This window comes from Etheostoma cragini, chromosome 7 (assembly GCF_013103735.1).
Source record: "Etheostoma cragini isolate CJK2018 chromosome 7, CSU_Ecrag_1.0, whole genome shotgun sequence".
NCBI classification, from domain to species: Eukaryota; Metazoa; Chordata; class Actinopteri; order Perciformes; family Percidae; genus Etheostoma; species Etheostoma cragini.
Window position 1 is genome coordinate 8065873 of NC_048413.1, and position 13734 is coordinate 8079606.

General features: G+C 38.6%; 2 protein-coding genes across 6 annotated transcripts; one reads left to right on the top strand and one right to left on the bottom strand.

The window, feature by feature from the left end:
- Positions 1 to 2638: 2638 nt before the first annotated feature.
- On the bottom strand, positions 2639 to 5584 carry LOC117948086 (eukaryotic translation initiation factor 4E type 3-like). Of its 2 annotated transcripts, none has more exons than XM_034877552.1 (7): positions 5337 to 5584; positions 4410 to 4482; positions 3543 to 3637; positions 3390 to 3450; positions 3236 to 3302; positions 2953 to 3108; positions 2639 to 2842 (listed from the first exon to the last, which is right to left on the bottom strand). In XM_034877552.1, the coding sequence occupies exons 1-7, from the start codon at positions 5498 to 5500 to the stop codon at positions 2799 to 2801; spliced, it is 660 nt and encodes a 219-aa protein (XP_034733443.1). In that variant the 5' UTR covers positions 5501 to 5584; the 3' UTR covers positions 2639 to 2798. The 2 variants fall into 2 exon arrangements, with proteins under 2 accessions (XP_034733443.1, XP_034733445.1); XM_034877554.1 differs by having other exon boundaries at positions 3543 to 3640; positions 5337 to 5506.
- A 176-nt stretch (positions 5585 to 5760) lies between these two features.
- LOC117948083 (serine/threonine-protein phosphatase 4 regulatory subunit 2-A-like) lies at positions 5761 to 11760 on the top strand. 4 transcript variants are annotated; one of them, XM_034877543.1, is made up of 10 exons: positions 5761 to 6007; positions 6735 to 6816; positions 7016 to 7186; positions 7372 to 7465; positions 7612 to 7649; positions 7827 to 7901; positions 8498 to 8641; positions 8800 to 9083; positions 10498 to 10675; positions 10715 to 11760. In XM_034877543.1, the coding sequence occupies exons 1-10, from the start codon at positions 5962 to 5964 to the stop codon at positions 10872 to 10874; spliced, it is 1272 nt and encodes a 423-aa protein (XP_034733434.1). In that variant the 5' UTR covers positions 5761 to 5961; the 3' UTR covers positions 10875 to 11760. The 4 variants fall into 4 exon arrangements, with proteins under 4 accessions (XP_034733434.1, XP_034733435.1, XP_034733433.1 ...); XM_034877544.1 differs by having other exon boundaries at positions 10498 to 10652; positions 10707 to 11760; XM_034877542.1 differs by having other exon boundaries at positions 10498 to 11760.
- The last annotated feature ends 1974 nt before the right edge of the window (positions 11761 to 13734 follow it).

The window sequence follows — 13734 nt, forward strand, 5'->3', positions numbered from 1 at the left end:
CTTCATACAATTTCAACATGCTGAACACAGATAACATTCTATATTGCTGGTAAACACAAGGCACCATCCAAGATCAACAACCAGTTACAAAGTCTGAGATCCGAACTGAGTGGTCAACTGCATGTGCAAGGGTACAGTATTTTCCTATCCTACAGTATGTGCTTCTCTTACATGAACGACAGAAGAATAAAAGAAAAAATAAAGCAAGTTTGGCAAAGTGGTGGTCGGAAAACCTCCTGTGAATATTCAGCGAATCCATAGCGACGTAGAAATAACCTCAAATGTCAAAGTATTATAGTATGAGTTCACAAAAAAAATCCGCTCTGATCTATGGAGCCTAGAATAATCAATCTAACTCCCTCTCATACACAGTGTCACACACAAACACAGGGGACAGGTGCATTCTGGGGGCTGTATATATGGTTCAGGTTCCTTAATGTCAACATTTTCCAAATAATGATTTTCAATAACATAAATTCAGACTTTTACATTACCACAGAAAAGAAATCTTAAAAGCTATGGATTTGAGAGACACTGAACTTTGTTTTGGTGCAGCGGTAACTTAATAACTCACAGATGCAGGGGTTGCATCACTTCACCAAACACCAAACACCCACGATTTGTGCAAATAAACTAAAAAAGGCCCGTTGCAGTCGCTCAAGGAAAGGGAGATTTAGATCTACATCTTCTGGTGTCATGTGTTGTGTTTAGGCTTTATCCGGGGGCCACTAGTATCTACAAAGAGTAGGCTTCACAAATTCCATTTTACACAGGTCATATGAGTACATAAAAAAACATTGTTTCACTGTTATCATCTACACATCTAAAGTTACTATTAAAAGCAGAAAAATAAGAAAACAAAAACAGGTTTACCCAAATCAGAAAAGGTTGCACAAAACCAAAGTACACACACACACACACACACACACACACACAAAGTGCTTGATTTAGGACAGATGCTTAAAATGACAACCATAACACTGCAAATTGACTTCAAATTCTACAGAATAGAAATGATTGCATATATTCCTCAGCATCTACCTATGATGATTTGTGCGGTGAGGTAATTTATAGTAACAAGAACATATTTCCTTTCACAATCCGCTAATATCCTAAAAAAGAAAATTAAAAAAGAATGTGCAATTTTCTGCTCTAAAGATTTATGTTAGGCAACAATATTTAGCTGTAACATACACAACTGAGAAAAGAGCTCCCTAGAAAAGCTTTGCAATGCATTGTTAAGATAAAGGGTTGCTTTGGGAAACTAGGGCTCCTCTCAGATATAAAAATGAGATTTAAATCCAAGACCTAGCTGTGTCAGCAAACTGCACACAATATGCTATAATACATTTAAATGAACCGGACATACAGTATACATTATCTGCTCTTTTGGTTATGGATTTGCAAAAATTTGGAAGTATAAAAACACATAAACACTGGCACAGATAAAATCAAACCAAAAAGGGTTTTTAGTTTTCGACTAAAATAAAAACGTATTAAATATTATGAATATGCTCAGAAGATTGGGAAATTCGATTGATTGAGAATCATAATACATGGGCTACATTTAATGTAATTAAAGCCGGTGCATCCCTCCTTCTGCAGCTCTCCCTCTTTACAGTAGTCGCAGCCGAGCTGGCATTTGCCAATGTGATGTAATGAGAGCGCTGGGATGATTTATATTCGCGCGTGGTGGTTGCGGCACTTGTTGCAGACTTCTCTTGAACAGAGGTGGCATTAATAAATGAAGACTTCCGACTTATATTCTTTCAATATATATGCTATTTCTACAATCTAGAAGAAGAAGAAAAAGGTAAACAATAGCAGAACTGGCAGCATTTCCATCAAGGCTTCAATTTGATTCAATGGCCTACTTCCTAATTTCATTCAACATAAAAGAACTCATCTTAACCCAGTAAGTTCACATGTAGTCAGTCTGAGAGTCCTGGCATCCGGTTGTCCGCAAACTCGTCCATGCGTCCTGTTTCCGCTTTGTTGTGCGCTGATGAAAAAAACAGAGTGGCGCGCGCCCTCTGCTCTCCCAATTCAAATCCTGGCGGGCCAGCGAGATCTACGTCCTTTTGACGATACATTGGCGCATGCAAACTCAGGTGCGGCCTTAGACTACTAATAAACAGTCTATGGGTGAGGCCAGTATACCGGACGCTTAAGCCCCTCCCACCATACAAGCGCTGACATATCATCCCCATTGTTATTGTGATCCTGATGTCGTTATATAGCTGTTAGCAGAAGGCTAAACTATTAGCAACATGTTCTCTCCATCTCTGAAATGCTTCGCCAATATTGACGCGTGTTTTATTGCCTTTATAGTCTGTCTTCTGTTTTTTTGGGTTGCTTTGCACCGTAGGCAGTTGCTGCCAATGCTGTAACAGCAACTTTCTCTGCAGGATTATCCAGCAGTGAATCAGGCTTTCACCATCTAAAGGAACGTACACGCGCATCTACTTTTGTAAACCAGCCAATAGGAATGCCCTTTATCTGAAAAGACCTGTGATTGGCCACATTCTCCCATCACAGGCAAGATTTTCGAAAGCCTGAAAACAGAGGCAAGAGGAGGTGCAGAAGTCTGGTTTTCTCTCAAACCACTTGAATTACAATATGCTGAAAGGTTATTACTTTGTATTTAACAACACACAAAAAAAGCCTACCCTAGCTTTAAGATGATACATTAAGAAACTATGAACTCAATTGTTTCAAAATGTGCCCAAATGTAACCCAAAACATGTTCAAAAGCGAAAAAACATGTATATCTCAAGACTCCTGCTGTGCAATATGTGCTAATGTCTTCGCCCTCCTTCAAAAGCGTGGTGCTCCTCATGTGCTGAAATATTAGCAGAAAGAACATTTACTCACATTTGATGGTATCATTGTTAATATATTTGAAAAAACAACAACATTATGTTCTGGTTAATATTCCATGAAAATACTCACGTTTGTAAAACACAGCTTTAAAAGGTATTTGTGGAAGGAGCTCATCAATTCTTCCTAAGATGTTGGACTCGTTAGCACAAGAAGCGTTTCCATTCCAGACCTGGAACACATCTTCTCTGTCTCTTACACTGACGCTGACCCCGACTACTTCATCGTCTGCAAGAACAGCGCCAGAAAATGTGTTTAATCAATTTCAGATTCATAAATTGCTGTTATTCATTTCAAGACCTAGTGTAAAGCCCCTGCATTTTTTGGTATAACTCAATAAAAAAAGAAAATGTACCTGAGGCACAAAAATCACTGAACTGTTCTCCGATAGTAGCCAATAGCAACTCCTTCCAGACAACAGACTGTAAATTTTAAGACAAATTTGTTTAATATTAAATACATGAGAAGAAAATTGTACATAACATATCTGCATTAATTAAGTCACTTACAGTGCATTCTTTGGGTACTTTCATCTTCCAAACGCCACCTTTAGCGTTGCTTTCTTCTTCCCTGGATTCAAACCAGCATGCAACGTTACACTAACCAATTCAGCTTCAAATACTACAAACACATCCATGCATTGAACTTAAATTTCAATTTACCAGAGTGGTTTTCTTTCTCCTCTCATCAGATGATAGCTACATCTCAATGGCAAGCTGGAGACACCGGGTATGTTGTTGTAAACTCTCCAAAAGTTCTACTCCAGTGTCAAGGTGAAGAGAGGGAACAGGTTATTTTAGTGAACCATTTACTGGCACAGGGAGTGCAGATAGCTGGCTTTGTTAATATTTCACATTTGTTACGATGTGAAAATTTCTACCAAAGGTCTTTTCCTCATTGCTCCTGACCACACACATAAAAGAAGACAATTTTTTGCTTGTTATTAAACTTTAACTTAACTGTAATCTTATTATTATCTAACATAGTTGTGGTTGGTGATTCATAAAGTGGTATGAGACCTATTTAAAATTCTGCCATAATTACAATAAATGATATATTAAAAATAATCTGCCATGCTAATTAGGTCAGTAATTCAGTAATTATACAAATTAACATGTTAATTAACAGGTGTTTCCATGCTGACAAACTCGTTTTGACACATGGTCATTAGCTAAACTCTAAATTCTGTATTTAGAAGTTAGAGCACACAATGACACACATCAGTGGTGGCAGATCATGGAAGAAATGTGTGAGGCTATTTAACCTGAGAGCTGTTGATGTGGTTTAACCTGTATGTATGTCCTGCATACTGTTTACTTTGAGTAAAAACACATCACACAAGACGCGCGAAGCATTCTGTTTCTCCGTACGTGTGGGTGTTCAAGTGTGGCTGGGAATCAGCAAATCATCTTGATAGGAGTGTCAGAGAGGAAACTTTTGCAAGTGAAATGTGTCATCACGTCCTCTCCCAGTGGGGCAGAATGTACCAACAGTGAGCCTGCTGGAACTGTGCTTATAAAGCATCTTACCTGGACCGTCTCCACGGTGTAGATTTTCTTCAAATTTGACTCACATTCAGCTGCTGTCGTTCCTGGTAGAGATCTGACGAAAAAACAGATACATACATTTAATTTAAAAATGTATTTCCAAATTACAAGCATGTTAAGATTTTAGGTCCTCTAACTTGTTATAAATACATTTATTACTCAGACATGTTTCAGTAGGCTGCCCTCTGAGCAGACAGGTTTGGGGGGGTGGGGGGGGGGGGGTGGTGATCATATGACAAATAAGCCAGTAAACAGTAAACAACAGTGACCCCATTTGAACATAGCACCCTCTGATTTGTACACACTCTGTTGGGATTGCTTAATATTAATTCTGAAATCACTCCGAGATAAAAACGTACACATTCTAAATTGTGAACTCTGCATTAAGCAATGGAAAAAATGTGTGCTGCTTAAGTTTTAATGAAACAGAAAAAAAGCATACTTCAGTAAACAATGGCGCCAGACACATTAGTAGTGACACATTTGTTAACAATAAAAGCCATGCTCATAAAATTACAAGTATAAAGGTTTATGATGAACTCAAACTGACCTTGTCTGTATCTTAGCCAGTAGGCTAAATCATGAATCACGCCCTTTTGTTTATTTTAAGATCGTTCCGATTGAATGACTAGGCTATATATAGGTCGGAGAGAAAACAGGTTGGCAGAAAAGCTGCATCAACACCATTGTTTGTTGTCATTTATTATGAAGTGATTTATTGAGACAGGCCATCCCCATGTCGCTGTTAAAAAGGTTATCTGGGTTTCAAAAGCTGTTTTAGAACAGGCCTGATACATTTGTCTTCTCCCTTCTTTGTTCTCAGGTCACCTACAAGGAGTTCACCTACTTGACACTAGATTCATAATACGCAGGGTTAAAAACAAGGTATATAACGTGTATAAACGTTACCTATCAAGCCAGAAAGTCCACGGAGAATGTAAAGGCAGAGTGTCGTCGTTTTCATTGTCACTTGAAATCCCTTCCAAATCTATGTCGCTGATGTGAATGTTGTGCTCCAGCAGACCCGGGCTGGATGATGTGCTCAGTTGTAATGTAGCTACTGGAAGTGCCATTTTGAGCTCTAAAAAACGAACGACTTCGTAAAAAACTAGCAGGTCTCTTGTGCAGATGTTTTCACCAGGGCTGCTGTCGTTATATATAGGGTTCGTTAGGTAAAAGTAACCCCGATCAGCTGCTGACTCATTGGTCGCTTGACCGGCTTGCGCCGTCACAACAAACGGTGACGCCCGCTGGCTGCTTGCGGCATCTACAGCGCAGCAGAGCGATTCAGGAGTTTCTGCCACTAAAGTCTGCACATACTTTAACTATAAATAAAAGCGTTGCCACCACGAGGGCATGCAAATGCTTTGTTAATTTCAGGTTGAACTTGAACATATTTCTACGGACGGGGACGCATCTTTTGCAAATACGTAACTTTAGACATGCGCAGTCTTCACTGCCACCAGCTTTGTTGGGCTGCTGGTTGCTAGCTACATGCTACTGCTAACTAGCAAGTAAGATTTCCTGCCTGTGAATGGACACAGCTATGGATATCGACGCGTTATTGGAAGCGTTTCAAGGCAATATTTACTGTTATTAAAATAAGTGGCTCGTTATGAGTAAATTATTTTGACGTTTGTTTTGACGCCCCCGGTAAAAATCTGTAATGTTAGCTAACAATGCTAACGTTACATGCCTTACCGTAACTTAGCTAGCTAGGATACAAAAAACGATTAAAGTTAACGTACGCGTTAAGACGAGGCACTTAGTGACAATCTGACCTGTCCTAGCTTGTTCAGTGTTTTCTTCTTCAAGAAAGAAGTTTGCCATTGTAGCTATACGTTAGACACATTTATTCCTGTAACGTTACTGATACTGTAATCAGCTAACGCTAGCTGGGTAACGTTAGCATCACAAGAAAAATGCTAATATCCTAACTTTTACAAAAACTTTCTAGTTAGCTAGCTAGTTCACTGACAGTGGTGTTTGGCGATTTTATGACGTGGTGTTTAACTTGTTTTATTTCCTGTTGAGCATATTTCTACTTGAAACAGCGTATAATTGACATTTTACAATCATTTGATCATTGCCAGGGTACACTTCATGTGACAGGAGTAATGTTAGCCTAAATTGAAACTAACAACTTTCCAGAATAATTTCCAGAATATTCCCTAATGGTTGTATGCTTCTTGTTTGTTTTGAAACCCTTAAACGTTAGATTAAGGTAAATGTAGGTACAAACATTGTTTGGTTCAGTTTGGATTATATTAAACTAATTGTTTCTCCTTTTCATGTGGGCATTTACAGATTTTGAGAAGAAAGGCAAGAAAGAGACCTGTCCAGAACTAGAGCAATTCCTGTGTCATGTTGCCAAGACTGGACAGCCAATGTGAGTAGTCTAAAGGGCTCACACAAATCATTACAAGTTCTACAAATCTTCACACACAGCAATTAAGACCTCAATTTAACTGTATATAAAGCCTATATGGTGAACCGTTTCTCTTGTCAGTCCTTTAGTAAAAATGTGTTTTGTGACTTTTTTTAAATTCTTTTGTGACATGCAAAGTTGCATTTCCAATGTCTTCCAGGATCTCTTGGTCACAGTTCAAAACATACTTTGTGTTTAAGCTGGAAAAAGTCATGGATGATTTCCACGCTTCAACACCAGAACAGAGAGCACCACATAATCCTAATGTAGATTATATTCCCTTTGAAGAAATGAAGACAAGGATCTTAAAAATAGTGGATGGTTACAATGGGTGAGTACAGCTGATAACATACTGCAAACAACCCCAAACAAAACTAAATAATGTAGCAGTTCAGTGACATGTTCAGTTAGGGTTACTGACTTAATATTTGGCATGTGACCTCTCACGAAAAACATATGGCTGTGAAAGGGCTATGTGTGACTAATCCTAAATATATCTCTTGCCAACTTTTCCAGAATCCCATTCACCATCCAGCGTCTATGTGAACTCCTTACAGATCCCAAGCGCAACTATACAGGAACAGAGAAATTTCTCATGGGTTTAGAGAAGGTGAGCACTGCACTGCTCCATGTCAAAGTCTACAAACAAATGTTAAATCTTTTCACTCATGATAAACACTATTGTTGAATATTGTTTTAAGCATTCTTTCCATGGCTTTAAATTGAATTCTAATATATATTGTTTCTGTATTGCAGAATGTAATGGTGGTCAGCTGTGTGTACCCCACATCAGAGTAAGTACATTAGTTGTTAAGCTTTTGCTCCCCCTTCTCTGCTGGCTGCAGTATTTCTGTGTGGCTGCTTTTGATGCACACTGACCGCTCCCTTGAATTTTCTTATTTAAGTCACACTTAAATACAGAGTTACAATTAACAGCCAATTGTTTTTGTGCATTTCTACTTTTTTTGAAGGAAAAATGGGGCATCCAGTGTAAACAGAATGAATGGCGTGATGTTTCCTGGTAACTCTTCTCTATATTCAGACAGGTGGGAGCCACATTCTTGTAAATTATTGACTTCCACAATTCAAAATTTGCCTCATACACCAACAAAGTGGAAAGTTTAATTAGTTTAAAGTCAAATATCCCAAAATCCAATAAGGCTAAAGTAAGTAGGGCTGCACGATATGAGGAAAATATGCGATAACGTTGTTGAATACCGCAATAATGATATTACTTGCAATAAATAATCTTATTAAAGTGTTCTCTGTTCTGCATTTCTGCTACTTTCAGTGTTCTGCTAAAATACAACAAATTAAATTTAAAATAAATGAAAGGAAATCATATACAATCTTCTTTTATTGAACAAATTGAACATTGAATTGAATATAAAATTGGCACCACTAAAAAAAAGTGAGTTATTTTGAAGTTCAGTTTTCTGCTGATAATTTCTTTCAACTAACACACATCTCGGAGTGTCTTTGGCAATGTGTTGCAGCCTTTTGCAATGTGTTTATTGCACCAGTTGATATTGCGATGACAAAAAAAAGTTATATTTCCTGTCAGTTGTGGTCTTAGTAGTTCTGCTGATTTGCCATTGTGTGATGACTTGCATAAGAAAGGGCCTTTTTTTTTTTTATGCAGTCGAAATGTAAATGGACCAGACACACCAAAACCGCTCACCAGACCAAAATTGTCATTGTTGGCTTCGCTTTCCACCAACGGGCTGCCTGACTGTGCCATCGGTAAACAGCCAGAGCCAACCACAGAGGAGGAGCACCATATCAGGTAAGTAAAATAAGTAGACACTAATATCTGTCAAGATTTCAAATTCAATCCACAAGGAGATCTTCCAAAGATCCCATCTTTAAAAGGACTATATATGTGCTACTTTAATGGTATATCATTTAATAACCTGATCCCCTGTGCTTCTGTCATTGCTGCAGTGACTCCTCACCATCAGAGGGTAAAATTACACCTAATAGTGGGATAAAGAACAAGCACCTCGAGGAGGAAGAGGAGGAGGATGCTGATGCTCGTAAACATGAGGTCAAGAGACTCAAGTTTGATGAAAAAGAAGAGGATGAAAGAGAAAGTGAAGAAAACAAGTCGTCTTGTTGTAAAGAGTCAGAGAGCTCGTCGGAAGAACCAGAGTCTTCAGAAGAATCCTGTGGTCAAGAGCACAAAAGTGGAACATCTAGTGACACACCTACTATTTCAGAGGATCATGGTAAGTGTTCACTTAGGCTGACGTATGTATATTATAAGTTTTATAACTCTTTCAAAAACAACACTAGGTATTTGTGGTATCTCTGTAGATGGAGGGCTGGGCAGGCTAGATTACTCCCTCCAGGAAATAAACAACATAATGCTTCTGGTTACTGATGGATTTGTAACACTTGTCATCCTTTTTCGCCGCTATCACATCCACCGTCATTGGCAATCCACCGTCAAACTATAGTATGACAGTGTAAAAGATAGACACTATCACATACACTATACTATAAGCTAAAAGGTAAATACAAATACACTAAAGAAATACAAACGTAACACACAGTAATCAAGAGGGAATGAGTTCATTTTAAAATACCTGGTTTGAATTCAAAAATGAAAAACATCTTTACTTCTTTGCTTAAAACACGAGTAACTCTTGTCCTCTACACACAGAATAACCCCATGTGTGTGTGTATGTTTCTTCTGTTGCACCTTCAAATGTCCGTGTGCAACGCAAAATTAACTTTAATCCCTAATTAACATCAACACTCAATATTTATAAATTGATTAAATAAATAAAACATGTTAAATAACATGTATGGCAGTTATAGCATAGCTTAGGTGAACCTTTTCCAACTATCTGCACGGCAATCCAAAAGAAATAAAATAGATCTTTCTAGTGCAGATCTCTTGGCTGCTATTGTTATCACAAAGTGAATTTGAGGGAGTCTTAACATTAATATGTGGATATTAGAAATAGAGAGTATTTTTGCGGTTAGGTTGTATTGTGGGTAAGGTATGCATTAATTCAATTCAATTTTATTTATAGTATGAAATCACAACAAGAGTTATCTCAAGACACTTTACAGATAGAGTAGGTCTAGACCACACTCCAGAATCCCCATGGACCCTACAGTTCTAGTAGTTTCCTCCAGAGCAAGCAACAGTGCGACAGTGCCGAGGAAAAACTTCCTTTCATTAGGGGCCAGGAAGAAGAATGCATGGAATAAAAAAAGACTAAATGATAACTACCTCCATCAAACACTGGATTGTACTTTCCCCATTCATAGGATAGTAGAACAGGTCAACAAATTCAAATTCCTTGGACTCACTTTAGAGAATAATCTCAGTTTTGATCCACACGTCACTGATATCCATAAGCGACCTCGGCAGAGATTACATGTCATCCTTAAACTCGGAGCACTTTCTGTTGCCCCAAAACGTTACTTGGTCTTTCTCGGTCTTCTATGAAAGTAAACTGAAAAGGTCGGACTGTTGGTTGGACAAAACACAACAGTCACCTTGGGCTTTTGGAATTTGTGATGGGCATTTTACACTATTTTCTGACCATTTATAAACAACTTGGTGATTGATTGAAAATGAAAATAATCATTGGTTTCATCCTTAATGTTGTCCACTTTGGTCCTTAGAGCCCAGCAGCGCACAGCTAGAATCTTCTGAAAGTGAAGAAGACTCACCTGAGAGGGGGGATGTTCACAGTCTGGAGAAGGACAGCACTGTGGATCACCCTGAGCAACCTGCTCCATCAGAAAAGGGTACAAGCTTTGAGCAGGAACATGGGGAGATAAGCAGCAGCAGCAGCAGCAGCAGCAGCAGCAGCAGCAGTAGTAGTAGTAGTAGTAGTACTAGTAGTAGTAGTAGCAGCAGTAGTGATGGAGAAGGCCTAGCCAGCAACAAGCAGGTGCCCTCTTCTAGTACCGGTAATTCACCTGACTTGTCAACAGAGGGCAACGCTGACAGTTCAAACAACGCAAAGACTGGAATAGAGACTGGGGAACATGACTAAATTGAAACCCAGCCTGCCAACTGACTTATTTTTACACTGTATAATACCACACTAAGGGGTATATCCGTAGCACTGTGGACCAGGACCAATGTGAACCTTGAGATTCTACACAGAGGGATCTGTTTGTCTTCTTCAATTTCAAATACTCAAGTCCACACATCACCTGGTCTTTAAACTGGAAGGAAACAATTCAAATATTATGGAGACTCTTCTTTTTTTACTGTTGGCTAAACAATTTTCTAATCTTTTTTTCCCTGATTTTTATATGAGCGTTCTAACTTAACCCTGATAACTGATGTATAGTAATTTCATTATTCTGAAGTTATGTCATGCATTTCCAAAATGTTACATTTGACAGTTTAAGTTGTGTTTTAGCCTAAGCATAGTTGTTTTGACTATTTTTCTGAGGAAAATGTCTTGCCTGTGTTGAATCAGAACACATGCGATTTAGAATGTGAAGCAACACTTCACAAACGTGTGCTTTTTCCATAATGCACATATCATAGAAATGTATTTCTTATTAAAATTGAATTGCACTTGTTTGCTTGAATGTGAAACATTTCAAAGTTTTGCTTTGTCACTGTATGAAGCCAATATAAACACACAATTTGCCAGTAGTAATTAGTTTGGTTTGATAGAATATTGGGTTTTGGCTTAAGGGAAGCCATTTCTGCATCTGTCATAAGAACACAATATACTTTTACACTTGTTATTCATTAGTTGTACAAATTTCCCTTTTGATAGCTTGGATTTTTACAGTATGCATCTATACATTTTCGTAGACTTGTAATACATGTCAACTGCTTTGGTAAAACTGATTATCGCTGGAAGTTGAATGCCTGAGCTTGTATCATAGTAGTCATGGAAAGCAATAAATACTAAACATTTAAAGTGTAGCATGCTCAGTTAATATTAAGGGAGTTGTTTATTAATGCAAATCCAGTTATGTTTTACTATTTCTGCAGAACAGCGGGGGGGGCACCGACTGAATTATGGGGATTACCTTTTAGCCACACCTTGAGGGGTCACCGATTAAATAGCTACACAAGGCACTACACGACGCACAAAAGTTTATGACACCTCAAACCCAATATCTGTCTTCCACTGGCCTAACATGCTAGCATTCCAATTGTACACCATAACCTTCACATTAACATACCAACATCATAATAACTTATTTATGAAAATAAAACCAAAGGACACTTTACGTAACTACTGTAGCTAAGCTGAAGGTGGTGGCAGGCTGAAGTAAACAGGTGGTGTTTCAGATTTTTTTTTTTTTTAAATGTCCAGGGATGTAGCATTTCAGACATCTGCAGGGAGGATGTTCCAAAAGAAATGGGCTGCAACACTAAAGGCTCTGTCTCTGAAGGTACAGACTCTGGTGTGGGGAATGGAAAGCAAGCCAGCATCTGCCAACATCGGGTCCAAATTTCGTTCTTTTTTTAAAATTCACAACATTGCCATCCGCCTGTGCTGAACTTAATCTTAATGCTAACCCATTCAACAAGGTCTGAACATGGTCCAATTAAATCTTCTGAGCATTAACATGTTACCATAATCACGGTGAGCATGTTAGCATGCTGATGTGAGCATTTAGCTCTAGTACAAGTCACTTTTAAACATTAGCTAGTTATTCTATAAGCCAAAACAATATAGAAAGTACATGTTAATGTACCAGTTATGGGTTATAGAAAGGGTGGGTCTTACGTAGACCCGTACCGGGTACAGGAGTACAACTTATGTAGCGTGATTGGATGAAGGAAAATATGGGTTGAACTTTAAATATCTCTTGTATGAGAACAGATGCTGTGAATAATTGTAATCATGTGAGAACACCATCCAGTAACACCTCAGGTGGCCTTGGGATTGCTAAGCTATGATTATCACTATCCCTGTCGTCTGCATAGCGAGGTGTTGGGCCAGGTCAAGCTTTTGTTTGCAGAAAATGGCAACTGTTAACACTAACAGTATGAACTACTCAACTGCCCAATACTCAAAGAAGGCCAAAAGATGTTTCCACCCATTTCCTAAATATATTTTCGCTTCACGCCTAAGTTGTAATGTTGGTCATTAGAGAATTTAGCTACAACACACTTATTATAGGCTTTAGTGAGACTGAAGAAGACATGTAAACAGTAATCAGGGGAGCAGTAAATAACATGGCTTCTGAAAGTCAGAGCTGTGTGGGATAACTAAACACAGCCTGTGTGAGTCATCAGACTGGTACCGGGAAAGATTACTTAAAGGTGTACATCAGCGCTTTATCATTCCGCTACCATGAAGTTTGGAGATTCACCAGAGACAGATTAAAGTTGTTTTATTTTTAAGATTTTTTTTGTGGCATTTTTAGGTCTTCATTGACAGGACAGCTGAAGAAATGAAAGGGGAAAGAGAGGGGGGAATGACATGCAGCAAAGGGCTGCAGATCGGAGTCGTACCCAGGCCCACTGCGTTGAGGAGTAAACCTCTATACAGTGTACGGGCGCCTGCTCTACCATCTGAGGTATCCGGAGCGCCTGAGCTATCCTGATTTTTACTAGCTAAAAGTAGGTCAAGCTCGTCCGGAAAGGCTGACTCCTACATTTCCCATAATCCACTAGCATCTTTTCATTAGACCCTCTGATTGTAAACTGACTGATGTGTAAAATTGGGACGCTTCCCATTTGGCATCATATGACAATGACCTTAATCCTGAGTTTACCTTAGCACGGTTTACCCATTACACACACATAAGTCAGTTGAGTCATACCATGCAAACAAAAAGCAAAACTTTATTTATACAATAGGCCTATCCTAATTACACTGGTGATACAAGGTCCATTATAGCATAGAGGTTCTTAAAAACCTATTATTAGAA

Bases quoted from the DNA above. Each gene is read 5' to 3' on its own strand.
- LOC117948083 (XM_034877542.1), top strand. From the start codon at position 5,962: ATGGACACAGCTATGGATATCGACGCGTTATTGGAAGCGTTTCAAG. The intron at 6,008-6,734 runs GCAATATTTACT...GGGCATTTACAG, and splicing joins GTTATTGGAAGCGTTTCAAG to ATTTTGAGAAGAAAGGCAAG. The intron at 7,187-7,371 runs GTGAGTACAGCT...CAACTTTTCCAG, and splicing joins ATAGTGGATGGTTACAATGG to AATCCCATTCACCATCCAGC.
- LOC117948086 (XM_034877552.1), bottom strand. From the start codon at position 5,500: ATGGCACTTCCAGTAGCTACATTACAACTGAGCACATCATCCAGCCCG. The intron at 3,303-3,389 runs GTAAGTGACTTA...TAAAATTTACAG, and splicing joins AAGTACCCAAAGAATGCACT to TCTGTTGTCTGGAAGGAGTT. The intron at 3,109-3,235 runs GTACATTTTCTT...CTGTTCTTGCAG, and splicing joins CAGTGATTTTTGTGCCTCAG to ACGATGAAGTAGTCGGGGTC.